This window comes from Dysidea avara, chromosome 5, assembly GCF_963678975.1.
Source record: "Dysidea avara chromosome 5, odDysAvar1.4, whole genome shotgun sequence".
Lineage (NCBI taxonomy): Eukaryota > Metazoa > Porifera > Demospongiae > Dictyoceratida > Dysideidae > Dysidea > Dysidea avara.
This window is the reverse complement of record NC_089276.1, coordinates 836,440-860,314: the sequence shown is the minus strand read 5'-3', so window position 1 is coordinate 860,314 and position 23,875 is coordinate 836,440. Positions and strand designations below refer to the sequence as shown.

Genomic DNA, 23,875 nt, shown 5'->3' with positions numbered 1-23,875 from the left:
CTATCTGTGGAACCACAGGTGCTGCTTGGTATTATTACAGCTGTGCAGTAAGCATTGAATTGTGTGACCTATAATGCAGCTGTCAATGTCATGGCTTACCCCCCTCTTTTTGTTTGAATGGGGCAATGTAGGAGGATAGATTTTTCAAATTCCCACCATATCCCTCTCCTCCTGATAACTTAATTGGGGATTTTACTTTGCGTCAGTTGGCTGCCAAAGCCTGATGGTTGGGGGTGAGATATTGTAACTCTAGTTAGCATGAAATTCTGTTTGGTAAAACTGTGACGTGAGTTTCATTCGCATATTACATTATGTGTGTTTGACCTCACAAGATCACCAATCAGAAGATCTCAAGTGTGTATGTAGTAATAGTATAGTCAGTTACTAATCCAACGGAGCCACAATAGAGCTGAAACAAATACTAGGTCAGCACACATCGGTGTTTGATTAGTAACACTGGTGCTCAAATGGTCATTAAGATCACTTCTTGCCATCTCACATGATGTATTCATGAATACATGAAGTGTTTGATTCAATGTTGTATTAAATTGCTTTACTTCTGTTTGTCAGAAACATACAGTACACCTGGTTGAGTTGACTGCTTGATATTGTACAGTAATATCTCATATATGGTGTATTCATGATTATGTATTAATTCACTAAAGGTAACCAGTGAACTTATTAAGTTGTTCATATGTCGTAATCAAGAGTTCATAATACAATATAGCATATGTACTCTTGTCATACATGAATGTATCTGTGTTTTGTTATAACATATCACATGATCTCATCACAGGTCATCATCTACTGGGATAGTGTACAGTTCAGGGGTAAGGAGATCACATGATCCACTGTACCAGATCACATGATCTTTGTGTTACAGACACAACAAAATTCCAAGCAACCGAAGGCATCTGTCGATTTGAGGTTCTTTAGGTATGTGAATAGCTTTGTATCTAGTGTTATATATACCCTGGCATGCCATTCTTCAATCACATTACATACATGTATATATACAGACAACTTGGGCATGTCCTCCGTGTAATGTGTGCTTCCATTTCATGTACTATTATATTGTTGATCAAGATATCAGCAGAAAATTTGTTTTAAAAACATTTCAGTAAATGATACGGAATATTCTAATATACATAACAGTTTAAAACCTATTGTAGTGGTGAGGTCTAGCAAAGAATTTTCATTGAGTTTTACTGTCCTCAAGATTCATGAGTTGTAGGGTAGGAATCATCCCTTTCCTTACACGATGGATATGATATTGCTTAACCCATATACTTGCTGTCCTAAGTAAGAGCTGACTAACACTAGCATACTAAAACTAACTGAAATGTTTTGTCACCACCATATATAGGCCATAATACATTTTTTGCCCTATGTACAAGACCCAGGGAGTATCACAGAATGGTTATCATTAAATGACCACAAGCAACTCATCTATATACTACACACATAGCAATGGAGCTGTATAATAGGTTAAGGTGTAGTCATACCACCAACTAGTACAGCCACTATGTAAGATGACCTCTTCCATCAGTTCAGTAGAAATCTTTATGATCTCTAATTGTTTGACTTTCATGCTAGTTTTGATAGAAGCACTGAACAAGAAGTGATCAGCTGTAAAATCAGGGAACCGTCACTTTTGATAGCAATACATAGCTGTAATTATTGTAGGACTTCATTCCAACTTGTTTCCATACTATAGACAAATATGGAGAATTCTGAAGATAGTACTACCTGGACTGATAACACCTGAGGTGATGTGTTTTGTGACTGTCTCTAATGTTACTATGGTTACCTTACAGGTTGGTTACATGTTGCTGGTGGCTGTGGCGTTGCTAGGAAGGACGTATTGTGACCTATGGATGATTAAGAACAACACAGCTACTGAAGCGTATGTTGTCATGGTGATGTAGCTTGTGATACTGTCTCAGCTTACTGAGTTGCAATTATAGACAAGCTAGTTTAAGTTTTTAAAATACTTCCTGAGGCTGAACAATATGGTGTTTCAACATATTGGTTCAAATAAACACCAGGCCCTAAATGAAGACCAGCTAGGAGGCGCTACCTAATATGAGTCCTTGTACTAGATACAATAACTTGATTTGTAATGGATCATTATACATCTGGGTGTCTATACAGATAAATACAGCTAAATATGCTACATAGATTCAAGAGTACATGATAAATGTACTCATGGTAGATTGCAACAAGTAACCATGTAGATTACTAGTCAACTATTAATATTATCAATCTAATCCAAATACAGCCTGTTTCATTAGTGGTATATTAAGATGTGTTAATCTAATACTTGTAACCAGCCCCTATGATCATAAATATATGGAAAAAGAGGTAGTCCCTCTACTATGAACACACAGTTTAGCATGATCCTAGTATTGATCTCTACTAGATATTGTATCAATAGTATTTCAGGCCTCGAATTAATACTTCAATTTTTGATGAGGTATTTTCTGATTCCTTCAGAATGTTGTTTTAAATCTGTACCTCTATTCCCATTCTGTACCTCTATTCCCATTCTCCATACTGCAGGGCCATTATCGGCAGGAACTCAGGGAAGTTTCTTTATCACCTAAAGCAGTTGTTCATGGCAATGCCAATGGTACGTGTGTAATGTTATTATTACCATAGTAACCATGTTGTCATGACAGATTTCACTGATCACTAACTTGTTAAAGGTAAGTATGTGTACTGTGAGTTGACTGGCCTCATTCTCTTGTATGATCTAGTTTGGTCTTGGTGAACTCAAGTTACGATTCCGTATCAGATTAACAAGAGCACTGTATGATAAATACATGAGGTGAGAAATAGTATGAGTGGTGATGCTGCTGACACAACCATACTCAAAATGTGTTTTTCTTCACTTGACAACTACCCCATAATAACAAATAACACTGATGTATGTTCTAATAGAGTAGTTGATTTTGTTAGACTGGACAATTGACTCTTGACGCTATATTTGTAGGATTTGTTTGCAGGCTAATTATCCTAGGTCTCACCCAGTACAGAGCCTACCAAGTCTTGGTGGTGGATAAGTGCATCTCTATAAACTAGTTTTATGGCAAAGTTAATGTGAATCTGTTTAGCCAGCTAGTGTAGCCACTTCATGCTGGTGTTATTTAGTGCTTTATTTTTGTAACAAACTGGTTGGTATTAATAACTGTTCATTTGCTGACCCAGCATAACATGAAGAGATTTGTACTTCACAACATTTGTGTGTGATTTGTTGGGGGACATATAGCAAGTGGGAAAGTGTAGGATATGATGATCAGTAAAACCTCATTGTAGCAACCATTGATATTGTCCCAACAATATATTATACTTCTCTATTGTGATCCTCACTTCTTGTTCTCCATTGCTAGTCGAGTAGTATACTATCAGATGACCAACTTGGACAACAGAATGCAGAACCCAGACCAAGTGTTGACCCAAGATGTGGACAAATTGTGTGATAGTCTAGTAGAGCTCTACTCTAACCTCAGCAAGGTACTTATTGTGGGTGGGGGGTGGGGCTTAGTAGGGGTGGCTGCTTTAGGCTATATGGAGTGCGTATGTATAGCCTAAATATTTCGAGGGAGAAAAGTTTTGCTGATTTCAAGGTTTTGGGGGTAAACAGTGAAAATTTTATCCTTGAAATATTTAGACCTCCATATAGTCTAGTATAATACATTTTGGGATTGTTTGCGAATCCGTAAAAAGATTAATTGTAACAATGCTCAACCTCCTATTAAGGGTAAACGGTGGATGCTTATTATCGGTAGATGCTTATTATCGGTAGATGCTTATTATCGGTAGATGCTTAGAAAATTGACCAAGAGTGGGTGCTTTATGGGTGAACTTGTATTGCCGCAGGTTCTGTAACGTACATTGTATACTTTTACTGTAGCCATTACTGGACATATGTCTGTACTCAACATGGTTGGCTGGATCCATCGGACCTCAGGTGATTGTCTGTAACAACTTATTGTCTTGTTTAATGACCAATTTGGGGTGAACCAGTTAAATTCATCAACTCAAGTCCAAAAACTAGAACTTTCCTCTAATGTTATGCGTACGCTAAATACTTTGAATGTAACATATTTTCTGATTCATGAACAGTATCATGCAACAGGAAGTTTAAAAGAATATTTAAATTTGATAAAACCTTATCACCATACACATTTCAAGAGCTCTATCGAATGTGTGTAAACTAAGACACTAGACACTTTATCATTAGTTCTCATGGCTTTATATAGTTCTAAATATGTCATTATAGATATTCTTATTGTTTCATTCACAGGGTCCATTGTCCATGTTGCTTTATCTCCTACTGTCTGGAGTGGTATTAACAAGGTCAGCATTGATCAGAATAATTATCTTTTTTATTGTACCTGTATAGATACTTAACTAGGGCTGTGTGCTTGCTGTTATAACATGTGTTCTGTTAACATTAATGAAGTGTTTTGCACATATACATGTACTGTTGCCCAGGTTACGTTCTCCTGTTGGCAAGATGACAGCTAAAGAACAGCGCCTCGAGGGAGAGTTACGTTATGTTAGTTCAAGAATTACTACAAATGGGTTAGTTACTAAAGGACAAGTGTATAATTCTGTGTACCACTCGTCAAGCTCTTTGCTGAATGTTGTTCTGTTGGAATATACAGTGCACCGCAGTGTCCATATTAGTGTACTGGGAGTCTCTCTGGTGATGTTGGGAAATACTAGTATAGTTATTATGTACAAGACATCTCTACCACTTTTGCAAGAGGGTTTGTTTTCTAAGCCTACTGGTGTCCAACTATAAAATGTTTACTGTACTGAACAAGAGTCAAATGGATCAGCCCAAGTTTACTGTCGGATCAGCTGCAAACCCACCTGTTTTGTACATGCATGAAACAGTACTACTAGAATGCTGTAGGGAGTTCCAAGTAGTTTATTATTGTCACTTGTATTGACACTTATTTCGAGTACAATAGATCCTTGATTATCTGTACCCTCATTTAGGAATGACTAGAGTATTTAAGAGGTGTATGTTCTATTAAAGTATTTCAACAGAGCTTTGTATATAATGTATGGGCTTCAGGTATCTAAACACTTTTCTCATTGCCTGAGAACAAAGCGGTTCAGATAACGAGGGTTCATGTTTCCTTGGTTGATTACTGGACAGACAATTTGTAAGGCTATAAAATTATAGGCACAAGTATTGAATTGAAAACTTATTATAACAAACAGCATTGAATATTAAGACAGATCAAGTAAAAGTCTGTTTTGACCATCCGGTCTCTCCACTGGAGAAGGATTTGTAAATAATAGATGACTAGGTGTTCTCCATAAATGGGTGTTAAGCTTTGACCAGTAAGTCTGTTGCTCCTTTTGATTTTCTCTATGGATACAGTGTTGATTACCACTCTCCAGTAATGTAATAATTATACCCCCCAGGGTTGGAATGACTCATCATTATGCAGTAGCAGTTATCCATTTTAGTACACACTTAGATTATCCTTATTTAGAGCTGAGCGATAGTACAACTATCACTATTCATGATTGATAGTAACTTTTATATCACGATAGCGATAGTATCACAATATTACTAGCAGTTATCAAAGACACTCAACTTCACCATGACTAATCCAATTACACCATGTATCTGCTTTTCTAACACTCCATTGGTAAAAATTGTTAAGTGTTCCAGTTGTAATCTTTGTTGTGTGTGCTCTACTGGACTTTCACAGTTACCTTAGCTATTATCATGTTTACTTTATTTTGACTAAGCACAGATATGGCATCAATTATCACGATAGTATGATTGCATACTATCATAATCACGATTGTTACTCACTATCATGATAATCGATAGATCACAACCATCGCTCAGCTCTACCCTTATTAACAAGACCAGTTTCAGACTGTTTTACTAGTGGTCATTCATTGGTTATAGAAAGCTGTAACCAAAAGGATGTCATGGACTCAGCTAGTAACTTGTGGAGTAACATGTAACATTACGTTATTATTGTATAGGGAAGAGATAGCATTCTATCAAGGAGGAGTGAGGGAACGACTGACAGTATTCCAGACCCTTTCAAGATTGGTAATGTACAGACTTGTGTTGATAGCTCTTGTACTTGTGTCCCCTGCAGGCTAGTCACTTACGTAATTCTGTACAGTTCAGATTTTCAGTTGGAATGTTAGACAGTATCATCGCCAAATGTATGAGGACTCTATGTCATGTGATGTCATTTGATGTGTTCTTGTAGACTTTGCTACAGTGGTCGGGTTTGTAGTTTTGTGTCAACCATTTCTGGACTTGTCACACCCTCGCTTCCTTAATGCTACCCAAAATGAAATATTGTTGGTTAGTGAGTTCACTTGATTCATGATGTATAAAATTGCCTAGTTTAGCAATAGTGGGACACAATCTATTGAGCATCCATATAATGGATTCACTTTGTAATTAGATCTTTAGTTTAGCCATCCACATGATTAGAGCAGGTCCCATTGTGTAAAGCATGATGAAATCTGTTGTGCTGTACCTGTTTGACAAGTGACCTGATTAGAGCCACTCTCGTTCAACACACAATGAGACCTGGGTTACTTGTTTAAACTGGCCAGTTTGAAAATTAGGCACCAGACCAGCCATAGAAGCACATACACTACAATAATGTCTCTCCAATCAAGTGCAGTTGTGATTCTAGAACTGTCCATTTGTATGACCTTTAGTATTCAGTCTCTCATTAAATCTTACTATGACACAGGATTACTATCGTAATGGAAGGATGTTGATTAGATTGGCTGAGGCTGTTGGACGAGTTGTACTAGCTGGGAGAGAACTAACCAGATTATCAGGGTGAGCAAGTATTTATGATGCAATAATTGATGACATCATACCTCTAAACAGGTATACAGCTCGTATCACTGAACTATTAGTGGTACTAGCAGACCTTGATAAGGGTGTATATCAGAGAACTATGGTGGCCCCTGATCAGAAGGAGACTGATGGAGAAGGTGAAACATGTTGTATTCTTAGGTACCAGTTTGCATCATCTGGTTCTCAGCATTTTTCCATTCAGCATATACTGACACAAAGCTTTTGCCTGGAATAAAATGAAGTTTAAACGTAAATGTCAATGTATCAGTTTTACCCATGCCTGTATACAACCTGCCATAGCGTAATGATATTAACACTAGAATGATACACCACTACCTTAAAACAAAAGGTTGCTTAGTAATGAATAAGTAGAATTCTAGGAAAATGGAGACGAGAATGACCAGCAGAAAATGCTTTATAAAGGTCATCACGTCGATTTTATAGCATAGTGCTTCTTTGTTGGATCCTTCCACCAAAACACTCTAATAGAGCAGTCACCTGCATTAAAATACCCTAATAGAACAGTCAAAAATAGTTTGTTAATTATTACCTCACCAGGAACTTTCATTGGAAGTCTGTGAATTTGATGGACTATATTAGGTATATAAGTTGTCAACACCAAAAGCTAAAGAAATCCTGGAAATAGCTACTCCCTTAAAACCATATTCAACTAAATAAATATGAAGAGGTTTACGAAGTAGTCTAATAGTTGACTGACAATGCCTCCACAAAAGTGATACCTGCAGTTCCCATCACATGGTGGTAGCGTGGCAGCTGGGTACATTTATCAAGCTGGAGTCCAATATAAGGAGCCACATCCCATATAAACAGTCATAGAACCGGGAGCTCCTCAAGCGTGACTGCATACCCTGGCCCTATCACATCCAGAAATTGCAGGTGAAATTTCCAATGCCTACAATAGTCAATGTCAGTTAGCTAGAACTGTCTGCATGCTTATAGTTAAATATTTTTAAATACTTATGATTTCAAGGAAGTAGCCAGCTTTCAGTATTGACAACTTAACAGGTGGTTAACAAAACTTTTTGACTGCTCTATTAGAGTGTTTAGATCATTTAGGATCCATCAATGCTGCAAAGAAATATTATAATTCAATCTACATGATGACCACTTTGTTAGGCATTTTCATTGGTCGCACATTCCTGCTCCCCCTTTCCGTATCCATCCCTTTCCTGTTTTCTCCTAGAATTCTACGTATCTCTTAGTAATTCCTTCGTGCTGCTGCTGCTGCTTGTATCATCCAGTGATATATGGTCCACCAATAATAAAGTTACTATCTCAGGTAGAAATTAGTAATGACAGCAGTTTCAAGGAATACAATAGCTAAACATACAAACACTTCAGCTGCAACTGTTATGTTACACATGAGAACTTTATAGTGTTCATGTACATAGTCACTTATAAGATGTTTCATATCCCCGTACAGTATCCCAGCCTAGTGTGCCACTGATCCCTGGAAGTGGTGAAATTGTTGAACAAGATCGACTGATCAAGTATGTATTGACTGTATGGCTATGTGTTCCTGTGATCTGATTGGTAGGTTTGAACATGTCCCACTGGTTACACCTAATGGAGATGTGCTAGTGAAGGGACTGTCATTTGAGGTAATCTAATATTTTTTTTGTTTATTATTGTCACTATGACAACAGGTCCAAGCTGGCATGAATGTACTAGTATGTGGCCCCAATGGGTGTGGAAAGAGCTCATTATTTAGAATATTAGGAGAAGTGAGTATTGTAATATTTGAGTGTTAATTTATTAGAGTAACACTGTCATAGCTTTGGCCACTGTTTGGTGGAAGACTAACAAAACCTCACAAAAGCAAGTTATTCTATGTTCCACAGGTAAGCCATATGATTGTCTTCTGTGTACATTTGCAGTAGTAGCTTTCTAATAATTGTTCTCATCTCTTCATCTTTTAGAGCATTCCTCTATTAGTGTAGCATGCAATAGGCTCAAATACAAGAAGTCTGTATTTCCCTTTAGTGATTGAAGTATTACCACTGTGTTGTATGACAGGCTTTGATGTGGCTATCTCTGCCTAACTTATATATAGGAACATCTTCACTAATAATCATTCCATGCAGTTGTGGATTCTGTGGAACCTGTTTTGGAATAGTCTCACAATTTTGTGATTGGAAATCAAAGTCATTTTTTAAACTCAAAAAAGTTATTCACACCATGTAGTAGTCACTCTACCTGCAAAACTGTGAGTACTTCCATACATGCTTTAAGTGCCTCTAAAAATAATTATCATGTTAATGTTGAGACTGCTTAAAGCCCTAAGGTTCAGCAATGCAACACATTTCCGAGGATTGAGTATTTGCTATGTACTACTACAACTGGATAGCTAGGCTATTATCTCTATGCTTCAGAGTGACCCCATTTTATTACTGACACTGGACATGACATGTATGTAACTAAGCAAAATGTCTGCACATTTGCTGGGTAAGATTTTGATTTGCCGACCACTCTACCTTCACAATGTAGCAAGTAAACCTGGCCTGTTATCCACCTGTGAATTGTCCACTTTAAACACCTGGGCCTGCTGGGTTCAATTAAAGTCTATAAAGTTAATTCCTAACAGATTTTGTATGGATAGACACAGTACACCATGAGTGGATGACATAACAACTAGTTGATCAGTTTTATTACCATACTGTGAAGAAGTGAACTAATTCAAGCAACCAATGTGCCAGTAGCTGATTCGGACTCACTCATACCTTGACAGTGGTGTTAAGAATGCTGAGTCTTCACTTGCTACAACAACAAACATGTTTGTCCAGTGTGTGGACTCTTGTATAGCACTTGACTGTGTATTAGAATTATAGCCTAGTGTTTGTTAGCACCTGGCATTTATAGTGGTATCCTATAGTTTGGATTGAGTGTATTTGAGCTCTGCTTAATCCTGTTAAATACAGTATTAGCAAGAGTGAAAAATCATACAGTACTTATCGTACTGTATAGTAGGGATAACAAAGGAGTAGGCGTGGCCCATGAAAAAGCATCACCCAAAAACCACCCTCAATTTTCCCTGACGACGATGAGGCAGTATTGGTTAGGTAAAACTAAGCCCAAACAAGCTTTCAGATCAATCTGAAATGTTTTCAACAGATTATATTTAAAAATAATTTATTTAACAGAATAGTCCATTTCCACGCAAGCTAAAGTATTCACGGTATGATAATGAATACTAATTTATTACACATTGCGCAACATCCGGTGTCCTTTGGGAGACCTTAAAATGTATTGAAACCTATTGGGACTAAGATCTTTACACTTAACGGGAGCCCAAACCATACTGTTTATTCTTATTATAAGAACGTACTTTTAAAACAGCCACTATACTACAACGATGACGTGAAAATTGGAAAGATATGTTGTGTTGTGATCGAGAAATCAGCGATCTTGTGTCAAATGGTAGTGATATCTTAAGATTTAAAGGCTGCATCTTTCCTAAAGTGAGGTATTTTTACTCTTATAAGTATAGAGGATTGTTAGGCAACAAAACATGGCCACTAAACCTACTGTAACAGGTGAAACAGTCGCCTAGTATTGATAGAATCAAAGCGATGAAAGATTGCCTATTTCTGCAATAAAATTTTGCATAGCGTTGTTCCCAGCCTTGTAGAAACGTAGTGACAAGGTCTATCTCACTAAGTAGACTTTCTAGATGCTGAAAATAAAGTCACTAGAGTCCTCTGCCATGCTAAAGTCACTTCTTTCCACTTTACAACACAGCAAATCTTCACAAACTATACACCGTCGTAATGCTAACAACCCGAAGTTTTACAATTTCGTTCTCATAATAAGAATAACAGTACATTTTAGGCTCCCGTGAAGATTTCTTACCTCACTCCCATAGGCTTCAATACATTAAAAGGACACCAGATATTGTGCAATTGCAATTATTAACCACCACATTCCTTATCCCTTGTGTGAAAATGGGCTATTTTCTGACTGACTGACCACCTGACTGACTGACTGACTGACTGCCTGACTGACTGACTGCCTGACCGCCTGACTGACCGACTGACTGATGTCTTTAGACAAGCGTAACTCAATAATAGCTAAGGCTATGGGCTTGATTTTTTCACTGTTCAGTGTCGCTTCGGCCCTAGAGGTGTCTTTTGGCATACCACAGTACATACAATGCATTTTTCATGGACTTACCAGTGTTCTCCTTTGTGTCCCATTCATCTTTGTTGACAACAAAAAGTGTCGATTTGGCAGTAGCACATGATGGCTTCCCTTCATAACAGAAATTGTCTGTAGTTTTCATAGTAGCTATTTTGATTGCAGAGGTATTTTTCAAACAGTTCTTGATTCGTACTGCTGTGTAACGAGTTGAACATAGCTGACAACAAAACGTAATGGATACTTCACTTTTCAGATGATAATTGATATAAATGGGATGCACAACACCATTTCAGATGTGGTATACATGGGTTCACCAATCATAATAATTATTTACAAAAAAAATGGGAGTGTATAAATAGTGGAATAGACTACTGAAATGGTGGAATACTGGAATGGTGGAATGGATTTTTTTAAAGTTCAATATCAAGTTTTTATATCCAAATAATAGGATTCCCCTTGAAGTCAACTTTTTTAGCATAATTCACCTCACCATTGACAAAATTTATCAATGTAATGGTTGTTTATTGGGAATACCAAGAAGACTGCTGACTTTCCCAAATGATAAAAAGTTAGCTAGCTAGTTGACTACATGTATTGCATTGTAAAAGTACATTCACTATATAATGAAGTATTCATTTATTTATTATCAGCTTCACCAGTTAGGCACTGGAGGGTGAACACAAAAGGCAGAGGTGTTTACCACTAACCTAGGGGCCTAACCTAGGAGCCTAAGCAAAAATCTTTGGGTAAAGTGAAATGGGATTATCTTGTAAGCATTTACAATTCCACAATTATGTCAGAAAACAAAATTTAATTTGTTGTGGCAGTGCCACATTGCACACTGAACTGAACCTTCATTGAGACAGTTAGTTTCAGACAAGTATTGAGTTATAAGTCATACAAGTGTTGTGGTGAGGAGAAGTATGCTAAAAGAGCTGACTTCAAGGGGAATACTATTTATTTGCTTACTTAAGGGGAGGAGTTGTACTTACTTAGATGCAAAAAATGATATTGAAATTTAAAAATTTTCATTCCAGTATTCCACCATTCCAGTAGTCCATTCCACTGTTTATACACTCCCCAAAAAAATTTAACAAACTAGTATGCAAAGAATTGGAATTTTAAACTAGAGTAGGGACCATAGCACATAGACAAAAAGTACTGAAACAAGCTGGAGTAGTGCATGATAGTAAATCACAGTAAAACAATAAGAAGTGTTATATCCATACTGTGCTCAAGATACCATAATGGAAATGCACAGTAGGGATATAACACTTCTTATTGTTTTTCTGTGATTTAATATCGTGCACTACTCCATCTTGTTTCAGTACTTTTTATCAATGTTCTATGGTCCCTACTCTAGTTAAAAATTCCAATCTTTTTGTGTACTTGTAAAAGAGGAGAATATCTATGGTCTATCAAAAATGAGGGCTTCAAGTCTTTCTGGTTATTATAGTAAATCCATCTTTATGATGAAAGTGTTGATGGACCAAGTTAATGCTCAGCAGTGGAACTCAAGTTAGCTACTTTGACAGATTAAACAAAGCAAATTAACACCTCTCCTGTAAATTTGAGGGAGAGCCCTCATTTTTGATAGGCCATACTGAAGTTAGACACTCTCTTCTTTTATTATTCACTCTTGGTATTAGTATAGCACTTACAAAAGAGATGCTATCCATGCCAAAGAAGTACAGTCTTCAAAAAGGCCAGGGTTTTAATAGGTGTGGAAACAAAAGTGATGAGATGACAATGCTGTCATGATTGGCATTAACATTGTGTATTTGCAACCATCTTTGGTTTATCACGTCTTTTTTGTAGGTTGACTGTTTTTGCTATAATAGTGTGCACCTGCTTAATAGTTATGACTATAATTGTGTAGCGTCCATACATGACAATCGGCACGCTACGGGATCAGGTGATCTATCCTGACTCAATACAGGAACAGCAGAGGAAACACATATCAGATCATGCCCTGAGGCAGTATCTGGATCAGGTGATCAGACACATTCCCATACTTAACATATTCATTACATCATTTAGGTTCAATTATCTTATCTGTTGGAAAGGGAAAATGGCTGGGATGCTGTACAGGTTAGTGAATTGTAAAACATATTCTTTGCCGGCTAATGTGTGTCACTGTTATTATGTCACATGAGATTGTGTTATGTTGTAATGTTCTTGAGTCCCCTGCATAAATGATGAACTCTGCTTGAACATATATTTTACCAGAATTGTGAAAAGTCTTTATCTCAAATGAATCCACTTCTGTAATATATTCCACAAGACTACTGCCACATTTATATAAATTAGTAGTGAGTAACTCGGTGAATATCAAATAAACTAGTTTAATTCTTACACTTTGTAGATTTGAGTTACCGTCTATTAGCTTAAACCCTTTATACAAATCCAGTGTCATGTTAAGATCAGTAATTTTATGAAAATAACAATGCCAATCTATACTGCAACTTTTTCCCCAAACTTATTTTCAGCAGAGGGGTCCTGGCCCCCTTAGGATTGCCTATGCATGTTTCTTATCCTATAGGATTGGATGGATGTGTTGAGTGGTGGAGAGAAGCAGAGAATGGCCGTGAGTTGGTAGCGATCATATCACATCACATGATCTGCACATGTTAGATGGCAAGACTGTTCTACCATCAACCACAATATGCCATCCTGGATGAGTGTACTAGTGCAGTCAGTGTTGATGTTGAGGGGTTTATATATTCTCACTGTAGAGAGGTGGGTAGTGCTTGTGGTGATGTGCATTAGACCATCATTAGTTTATTGTTTGTGTCCCATCACTGCCTGCATCAATTGTAAGGGTAAAGTAGCCGCTTTGAATTTGATTATTAATTATACGGGTAAAGTAGCCGCTTTGAATTTGATTATTTGACTATTGATCAAATAAACACACTATTGTATGATAGAGGAAGACAATGAATGTCCAAGTGTTAAAATAAATGCTTTAACTGTGTACACAGTGGGGTAACTATGGGGTTGGAATCTTTCTACTTTTGTTTCACAAGATTCAAAGCTCTTGAGGTCAAAACACTCCAATACATAATTTTAAAATGAAGTAGGGATCTATGCAACAAAAAGTAGTGAAACAAGAGATAAATGATGGTATTACAGCATAGCTCAGTGGGAAAGTCCCTACCTTGCCATTTTTAAGTTTACAATTTTTACAAAATACTAGTTTGTTTTGTGTAGCATAGCTAGCTACAATGTAACTTGTGACTACCGTATAGTAAAAAACTTTTGCGGTAAAAAAACTTTGACGAATTTAGCGAATAGCGTTCAATTTGCCAAAAAAAATTTCGCCAATTATTTTAGATTATCACACGAGCACATTGAGTCTCGCATTGAGTAACTAGAACTTGAGGTGAAAGTCAGCTCGTACCACTACGTAATAAAGATCGAGCTGACTTTGGAGATCTTGATCTTCCTAGGAATGTGTCCCACAGTTGTAAGCACTCCTTGGGATAACATTTCCAACCAGCTTCCCGTTTGCACATCAGTTAGTTTGTCGTCTCGTGATGGATTTGGCCAAGTACTTTGATATACGTGATGACCTCTGCTACTGGAGTTCACTGAGAAGCAAATACGGTCGCTCTCGGCATCGCAGGAGATAGAGAAGCACACCTTTGCTAACACGTCGTTAGATCAGTAGCTACAAAAGTACTGCTACAACAACAACGCTAGCTACCTATACACTTAACTGATGAGTTGACACCTTGTCGTTTTATCCCTACTGAGATCCTTACGTACCGCACAGTAAAAACTTTGGTGAATATTATTTCAATCACCAAAGTTTTTTCCGCCAATTTTTTAACAGAGGGGTTTCACCACACTTTTTTACCGCCAAAGTTTTTTACTATACGGTATTCTATTAGAATATCATACATCACTGTTGTATTAGAGTATATCTCGAATCAGCCAAGAGGTGTGCAACTAGCTAGACCAATAAGAGGTGAGGTCATTTTGTTTACTGTTAACAGCTAGATTGTTAAGAGGTGTGGTCTCCATACTCTAACACTATTAGTCCACCTAGATCTTTAATTGATGGGCGTGGTAACGAACCTATCGCGAACAGGATCGCAATCGCAAATGAGATCCCAATCACGAACTTGTCCATATCTAATCTTATAGTAGCGCCAGGACTGAAGCGCTTCTGAAGTCCAGCTCTGAAATAATTCTGTGCCATCTATATATGCTGCTGAAAGAAAGTGTTGATACAGAAAATTAACACCTCAATATGGTTTTGTTGGATGAAGAAGATAAGCAGCCTGATTGAAGATAAAAGAAGACTAGGCAGAGATAGGCAGCTAAGACCTTTTTTTGTGCACTTTTGGATAAAAGCATGAAACTTGGCACATAGTTTGTATTCATCATAAAGGTCAATTTTCAGTAGGGAGCCACCTCAGATTTGACCTTTTGTGACCTCTACAGGTCAATTAAGCCCACGAAAATACATTATCTTGCATTAACACCAGTTCCACAAATAATAAACCTTAAGTGTTGGGTATCAAATGAAAGCTGAGACTTCAGGGAGTGTAATGAAACCAAATTACACCTGTAGCACGTACCAAATCATAGATATGTTTTTTACTGCCTATTTTTTTAGTTTTAAACATGACCTGTGTGAAGGTATTTCAATAGCACAACCTTCTCTTGACTTGATTTTTCATGCCTGCCTGATTTTTTCATGCCTGCCTGATTTTTTCATGCCTGTCATTCTAAACATTCCAACACCATAGTCTTCAAAAATTTTAAGAGTGGATTCTGTAAAGTTGTGCTCAGGTAAGGCATGTATTGTATGTAAGTTAACAATATTGCAACTACACTCTTAATACAGGATATGGCCTCTAAAAAGTATTAATAACGCTCTGTAATGGCAAAGCGCCATGTGTTAGTGGATATTGAGACTCCCACACCAAAAAGAATTGATACAGGGGGCATTAATTGGGAGTTTTGTATACTGTGCCAAGAGAATGGGACAGGACTGCAGTGTCCATATGCAGTTAAAAATAAGAAGATGATTACTGGTAGTGGCCATAGGTCTTTAGTGGAACAGCTAATTAGCTTTAATGAGCTTGGTCACATGCCAATCAATGTTGATATCAAACAGCTGGATGATGGTGGTGGTATTGAAGCCACATTGGCAAGGAACTGCGCTGGATGGCATAAGTCCTGTCATCTGAAATTTAACCAGACAAAGTTAGAACGACTAAAGAAACAACAAAATAATGAGAAAGTTAGTACGCCTCCATCTATACACACACGTTCAAGTCACAGATCTATTGACCTTAAAGATGACAAGTGTTTTCTTTGCGATAATCCAGGTGGATCTGAAGGTCTACACAATGCTTCAACATACAACATTGATGCAAAAGTACGCAAATGTGCCATAGCTTTGAAAGACACTACCCTTCTAGCCAAGCTTGAACCTGGGGACATGATTGCTCTAGAAGCCAAGTAATGTCTTGTGGATCTATACAACAGAGCTAGGGCACTGGACAGAGCAGGTCAAGAAAAAGATTGTGAGGCTCATTTACATGGAATTGCTTTAGCAGAATTAGTTGCATTTATGGAAGACCTTCGGAATGCACCAGTTTTCAAATTGACAGATCTTACACAGATGTACAAGAATCGACTTGAACAGCTTGGTGCTGTTGTTGATGGTCGCATACATTCTTCAAGGCTCAAAGACAGGTTGCTGTCAGCACTTCCAGATCTTCAGGCACATCTACAAGGCAATAGTGTCATTCTCAGTTTTAATGAAGATTTTATTGTAGCTCTTACAAAAGCTTGTGATTTTGATGATGATGCAATGCACTTAGTACATGCAGTGCAAATAGTGCGCAAAGAAGTGTTTGTAAAGAAAAATTTGTTCGATGGATCTTTCAAGCACTCAACTGAACAAGAAGCTGTAGCACCATAACTAATGGCCCTTGTTAGAATGATTCTAGATGGCCCTAGCATCAAGCATCAGTCTGACACTGGCATGTCCACCTCGAGGGCTGCTCTTTCCATATCTCAAATCCTTATGTTCAACAGTGTGAAATATTGTCGAGGCACAGATTCTGTTAATCACAGTCGTGAACGACATAATCGTGATCGTGAAACGCCACTAACTTTGTATGTGGCATTTAAGCTCCATGTTGCTACTAGAAAAAAATCTCTTATTGATGCATTTTTCAATCTGGGTATCTGTATTTCATATGACCGCCTTCTGCAGTTGACATCTGATTTAGGCAATGGAGTGTGTGAGCGATTTGAGTTAGATGGTGTTGTGTGTCCTCCAAAGATGCGTAGTGGACTTTTCACAGTAGCAGCAGTTGACAACCTTGATTACAACCCTAGTGCTACAACAGCAAAAGACTCATTTCATGGCACAGGCATTTCACTCATGCAACATCCTTCCCACACATTCGGAGGTCATGATCGAGGTGTGCTAATCATTGATCAAACCGTTTCTCATGGAAAAAGAATTACTTCGCTTCCTCAGAAATATACTAGTGTACTTCCAGCTGCTTTTAAAACCAAAGAATTTAACGTTCCTCCTGTCAATGGCTCTGTACAACCTACTAATTTCAATGCTACTGATGAGGGAACAAAGGCAGAATGGAAATGGCTTGAAGTAGTGAAAGAAAATCTCAAGAAGAGCCCATTACAGAAATCTGATTAGATAACCTGGTCTGCCTATCATTCCAACATGCAAACTGCAGTGATTCCACCAGCTGTAATCAATGTACTGTTACCCTTGTTCTTAGACAGTGCTCATTCTGTAGCAATGATTAAACATTTTTAACTTTTTTAACTTTAATATACATATGTTAATATGAAATACATGCTACAGGTGTAATTTTGGTCTCATTACACTCCCTGAAGTGTCAGCTATCATTTGATACCCAACACTTAAGGTTCATTATTTGTGGAACTGGTGTTATTGTACGATAATGTATTTTCGCATACTTAATTGACCTGTAGAGGTCGTAAAAGGTCAAATCTGAGGTGGCTCCCTACTGAAAATTGACCTTTATGATGAAAACTAACTATGTGCCAAGTTGCATGCTTTTATCCAAAAGTGCACAAAAAGGCCTTTTTTAAAGGCTTAGCTCTCTTACTAAGAGGGCCTACACTCGTCAGAATCCCAAAAAGGCACATCCCACTGGTGAGTTTGTTATTGTGGCATAAAATGGTGGCCATGCGCTGCTTTGTTTTGCCTCTAGCTGTGCGACTGTGGTCAGTGAGTGAGGCAGTGAGACTAAAATTTGAGTTTTAGCAATTTTTTTATAATTCTATATCCGGCCACCTGTAAGTGTTTTGTTATATTTAATGCTGTTTTATATGGACTAGTGCTATTCCATAAAGGTGATTTTCGTTGCGTAAAATGTCTCTAGGATGATAAAGGCAGAATTGGGCGGCGCACAACATTTTTAAGGCAGTCCCTACTTAAACGGAACTACCGTACCATTTGATAGTGCAGTCTGGTGTTGTGTGATATAGATAATTTCATAGAATCAACATGAAACCATTGTAATAATGAAACCATGGTAATATAGTACTGACTAATGTAGCACTTACATATAAAAAGTAACATTACAACACCACCTAACCTACTGGAAGTCTCTATTAAGTTTGTAATCATTTCCAGTAAACTTGTGTAAAGTACCACACAATTATGTGTCACGATAATATCACAATTTGAAAACAATTGTCATAATCATGATATGTGACCTAATTTTAGAAAACCGTCAATATGTGCACAATTTTCAAAATGCTTTATTTGTTCTTTGTTTTCTACAGGGACAGAGGAATGGACTAGCTAAGTTTCAGCTTCCTAAGTTAAGCAGCATTGGAAATACAGCACTAGACAGCCGGACGAGCAAATAAATTGATATGTACTGAAGCTACCGAGAAATGAATCTACAGGCGCTTACATAAACCATCATAACTTACTGATACAACGGCGTACGGAATTGAATCTTTGCTCATTGTGTTCGCCATGAATTGGTGCATCCACCAAGGTATAGTTTTTGCCCCAGGCATGCTTCTGTGTTCGAGAAGGAAGGCAAATTCACTGAAAAATGATTGTCAGTAAATTCTTTCATCGCTGCAATGTAAACAAACGTCTGTAACTTTGAAAAATCCTTTAGTGTATGGAGCTGAAACAAAGATTTTCGTACTTCCTATGAACAGGTGAACACGATGATGCCCAGTATTTATCCACTGGAAGCTTAATTTGCCCACCAGTGAGGCAATAAAAACTTGCTTAAATTTTTTTCAGGAACTTGTGTATTTTACCAGTTTTTAAATGCGTCTTATTACAAAAATACTATTGTACGCATATCGATGGTTTTCCAAAATTCAGTTTTCCTACCTTGGTACATTAGATTAACAAATATGGTTTTCCAAAATTATATAGATAATACACAATATATTGTACACCCCAGTAGATTATAGTTTCTGATATTATCTCCTTGTCCAGCTATCCAGTACTGTATGTATCTCTCAACTTAAGGAGCTGAAACTTTGCCAGTCCTGACCAATAAAATGAATTTTGAAAAATGTGTGGAGTTTCTAAAGTTTGGTATAGCCGTGACTGAAGTGAGATTGAAATGTCCACTAGTATAGCTGCACACATGGGTGACACCCCTTGTTTCACTTCTGATATTTATTTTTCCTTGACTTTGTTTGTGTTTACATGACACCAGGAATTTGTGACCAGCTGAGCAAAAACTGGCCATTTTCACAAAATTCTATTTTGCTATAAAAGCGTTTGTAAAGATAAGTGTGTGCTACATAACAAATTTTAATTGCTTTTGAGTAGCAAACCTCAAATCAATAAAATGTGTATGCCATTGAATTTGCCTGTTCATGGAGAGTAAGACAATATTTGTTTCTGTAATAAAATTTACCAACATCATTAGTTGAAATGGCATTTTTCTTCAGTTTGTGGAATTAAATGATTTCAATTAATGTGATAAGGAGACATCGATGTGCTACCCGTGAATGTGACTAATCAACACTGACGTGGTAGTGGAGAAAGCAAAGATAATTCATGGTGCATGCATTGTAGCTGATGTGGTGGGTGAAAGGCATGTCTTGAAAGACACCGAGGCCAGTTATGCTTAGCTGAAGGTATCAGTCAGTCAGTCAGTAAACCTCTATTATATATACATAGATTTTAAGGCACGTTGTGAGCTTGATTATATCTAACCAATACTGCCAAGTCAGAGCCCATAAGCACAGCAATACACATTGTGGTGCTTATCGGCTCCTGCTAGAGCAGATTTATATTGTAAACATCTGGCAGAGTTTAGTTCAACAATTTTTCAAGCTCTGTTGACTGTTTCATTAACACTATTGCTATATCAAATTTTAATGTTGTTTATAATAATATTATAATTGTGTTACAGAAAGAGATAGCATTGTTTACAGTGTCTCACAGAAAGTCACTATGGAAACATCATGAGGTAAAGCTAGCATGTAATGTGTTGCCATGACAACACCACACCCACAGTACGTACTCCAGTTTGACGGCAGAGGATCATACCAGTTCAAGAAAATTGATCCCAGTGAAGAAGAGTTTGGGTCTTAGTATGAGATATGGAGATTACGATGTGTTAACGATGTGTTATAAATGTTATGTTAATTTATATAATGAACAAATCTTTTCTAATTCATACACAATAATATGAAAACTACTAATACAGTATTGATCATGGATAAATGTATAGCAAGTCAATACTCATACATGTGGGAAACTTTCCATAAACTAGTTTTAAAATACAATTGAACACATTGTCCCACTTCAGGAATGATCCAATCGGTAGGTTTTACCCATTCCTCCAATCATTACCAGTCAACACTGTTATGGCAAATGCATCATGTGGAGTATCAATAGTGTCCCATGTGTTAGTGTCTGGATGATACATGTCTAGTGTGTGAGGGAATTGTATTGTACCATCATCACCTGTGGTCGCACCACCTTCCACATAAATCCACTCCATTATACAACATTGTATTGTGTCCACGCCTACCCACTGGTAGCATCAGATCGATTTTTCTCTGTTGCCACTTTGCAGCACTATAGCTTCAAAAGTTCTTGGCTTCTAGAGCTGCAACTTCGGTTGGCCATTCCTTTGGCTATCTGGATAAAGAAAATGTAATAAAATAGAATCAGATCCAGTCACAATCATACATATATAAGCAGTACAAAAAACAGCCGTTATACATTGGAACCTCTCAAACTAATTAAGTGGTATGTGGTTCAATTCCTGTTAAGAGCAAGACATTTTCTGACTTAGTAACACAGTGTAATGAAGCACTTGACTGCTCTATTAGGGTATTTGTACTTGTACATTTAGCATTGTATATCCATGGTAACATAATCGTTAGCCATATTCTTGTACCAGCTGGAAAATGGCATCAACAGTCAGAAACTGGTGAATATACACTAGCCATTACCAGTTTCCATCAAGGCTCCAGACAGCTCATACGACACCTCTCCACTAAAGCAGCCAGCAAAATCAAACCCCTTAACTACTGGCTGACTCTAACAGCAAAATTCAAATTTTCACTATGGCAACTGATAACATTACCATGGACAAGGAAATGTTCTATTGAAATATATTGATCTTATATCATGATTTAGCTCCACTCTCAAGAAGCATAATTTCAGTGAGATCTCATTCTGAGGGACGGCCAAGTCACCCCTTAGGGGGCTTCAGCTCCCTAGCTCTAGTTCCTTTTTTTCTGTACCCTATACAAGGTAGATGAAGTGACTGATAGAAGAGAAGGGAATATATACCATGACTTGCAACTCCCCAGTACATATATTCTAGTACAAGTCAACTCCACTTGTTGATGGGTTAGCCAGGGTTTGAGTAGTTTCAGTAAACTACCCAGGTCATGGTGAATTTACCATGAGGATGTACTATGAGAAACCTTTTCTATTCACAAAACAGCCTCCAATAACAATTACAGTTTAAACATTTTACATGACACAATTAGTACTCACTGAGGTACCAGGAGTTGTTGGTAGTTGGTGTGTACGATCAGCCTAAGACACAATAAACAACAACTCTGATTAATGACCACCACACCTTTTCATCAAGGACGTACCACATGCCATTGTCCATGGAGACCAGTGCCAGTGTGGTTAGGTGGCTTTATGTTCCCATCATTAGTACCAACATGTTTACCAGGGACCTTGGTGGACTCCAATGAGATGAAGCCAAAAAGGGTTACTTAAAATAGCTCTTCTACTTCCATGAAACTTTTGCCATCAAAAAAATACGTTTAAAGTACCAAACAAATCCTAATATAAAAATTTACTCAATAACTGTCCCCCAACCATCACTATGGCAACAGTGATGACCACACCTACCACAAGTGTGTACACACATGTTACTCCATGGTCCTCCGTCTCCCTGTAAACAAGATCATGTGATCAGTAGAACAAGTGGAGTACAACTAATCCCACAATTGGTGCTGTCGTCCTTGATGTGTAGCCACTTTCCCTTATGTTACTCATTCTGGAATGCTACAATGTTCTCATCACGATGATGTACCTTCCATTCAGCTACAACACATCATATCATTTCACTGACAATACAATGAACTTTGTATCGAACCCTATAGACAAGTGAACTTGTACCTCCATACACTAACTATACAATGGGCAAAATTCAAACATGGACTCCAGTCTTTCTATGTATATCATTGGATCCTTACGTGCACCTGGGATGTGCAGAATGAAATTGTATTCTGTGAAGGCTGGCTTTGATAGGTAACCATCCGATAATTCTACAATGGTCGAGTTAAGTTATATCACATTGATTGTGAATACAGAAAGGCTGGCCTGTTATACCTGTGCTACTATTCTTCTGTCATGACATTTGACTTTGTCTCCATAGCTTCATTTCAGTGATCAGTAATGTGACGTACTTAAGCATGCGTCTCTGTATAATGTACTAATAAGGAATATAATAGGCTACTTTTTATATATAGTATATGGCAGCTATGTTTAAATATCACTGTTTATGGAGTTACATGCTCGTTTGTCCATAGCTCCTTATCAGACAAGACCAGTCTCACTGGAGCTGAAAAATGCCAAACAATGTTACTTCTGAAAAGGGGCCACCTCTATATGTGAACCAAACAGATGAGGATCAGTGTTGCTTATACGAGTAAAATGGGTGGTTGTCATGACATCAGAGTAAAATAATGAACATAATCATTATATTCCGACAAGAGGTGTCAATTACTAACTCATCGTATGTCATCACCAAGAGTCAATAATTTGATAGGAGAGTATCTAATTGCTGTCAGTTTTGTTATATTTATTTCTTGGATCCCTACTCCATTTTAAAATTAATTATATTCTAATTTGTTTGGTTTTGTTTTTGTTATAGCATACAGCTATATTCCTGTGACTGTTCTATTAGGGTGACTGCTGCATTAGAGTATCTCAAGTCTGTCTTTCTTACCAGGGTGTGTGTCGCTATTTAATTGTGGTAGCATATAGATAAGCTAATAATAACAGGGTGTGTCATCGTGACAGACTGTGTTAAGGAGTATGGTCTCGGTGCTCGATCGTTATTGATCAACCAGATGTAGTTAATTAATAGGCATGGCATTAAACCTATTGTGAAGTTACAGGAATCTACCAAGTGTAAACACTTCAATGAGTTTGTGGCATCTAAATATGCTGCTCGAGAAAATGTTGATGGGAAAAATTAATGCCTCAATATGGTTTCATTGCATGGAGAAGGAAGAAGAGAAGATCCCACGAGTTTGTAATTGTGGCATAAAATGGTGATGTGCGCTGCTTCA

At 37.5% G+C, this 23,875-nt stretch overlaps 1 protein-coding gene and 1 long non-coding RNA gene across 3 annotated transcripts in view; one reads left to right on the top strand and one right to left on the bottom strand.

The window, feature by feature from the left end:
• The window catches only part of LOC136256884 (ATP-binding cassette sub-family D member 3-like), a 23,881-nt gene extending 3,128 nt beyond the window's left edge, over positions 1–20,753 (top strand). Inside the window, exons 2-27 of the mRNA XM_066049941.1 lie at positions 797–830; positions 884–936; positions 1,718–1,769; positions 1,818–1,906; positions 2,563–2,632; positions 2,682–2,708; positions 2,760–2,830; positions 3,393–3,516; positions 3,917–3,973; positions 4,310–4,362; positions 4,501–4,590; positions 6,028–6,097; positions 6,147–6,216; positions 6,264–6,361; positions 6,762–6,853; positions 6,905–7,011; positions 8,319–8,385; positions 8,433–8,496; positions 8,542–8,619; positions 8,671–8,736; positions 12,912–13,025; positions 13,073–13,123; positions 13,575–13,619; positions 13,667–13,771; positions 20,455–20,511; positions 20,559–20,753. Of these exons, the coding sequence (XP_065906013.1) occupies positions 797–830; positions 884–936; positions 1,718–1,769; positions 1,818–1,906; positions 2,563–2,632; positions 2,682–2,708; positions 2,760–2,830; positions 3,393–3,516; positions 3,917–3,973; positions 4,310–4,362; positions 4,501–4,590; positions 6,028–6,097; positions 6,147–6,216; positions 6,264–6,361; positions 6,762–6,853; positions 6,905–7,011; positions 8,319–8,385; positions 8,433–8,496; positions 8,542–8,619; positions 8,671–8,736; positions 12,912–13,025; positions 13,073–13,123; positions 13,575–13,619; positions 13,667–13,771; positions 20,455–20,511; positions 20,559–20,636 (1,882 nt within the window). The 3' untranslated portion in view covers positions 20,637–20,753. The remainder of the gene's footprint in view (positions 1–796; positions 831–883; positions 937–1,717; positions 1,770–1,817; positions 1,907–2,562; positions 2,633–2,681; positions 2,709–2,759; positions 2,831–3,392; positions 3,517–3,916; positions 3,974–4,309; positions 4,363–4,500; positions 4,591–6,027; positions 6,098–6,146; positions 6,217–6,263; positions 6,362–6,761; positions 6,854–6,904; positions 7,012–8,318; positions 8,386–8,432; positions 8,497–8,541; positions 8,620–8,670; positions 8,737–12,911; positions 13,026–13,072; positions 13,124–13,574; positions 13,620–13,666; positions 13,772–20,454; positions 20,512–20,558) is intronic.
• Positions 20,688–23,875, bottom strand: LOC136256885 (uncharacterized). Of its 2 annotated transcripts, none has more exons than XR_010701707.1 (3): positions 22,144–23,875; positions 22,059–22,100; positions 20,688–21,188 (listed from the first exon to the last, which is right to left on the bottom strand). It is a non-coding gene; the product is annotated as an uncharacterized lncRNA (long non-coding RNA). The 2 variants fall into 2 exon arrangements; XR_010701708.1 differs by having other exon boundaries at positions 22,163–23,875.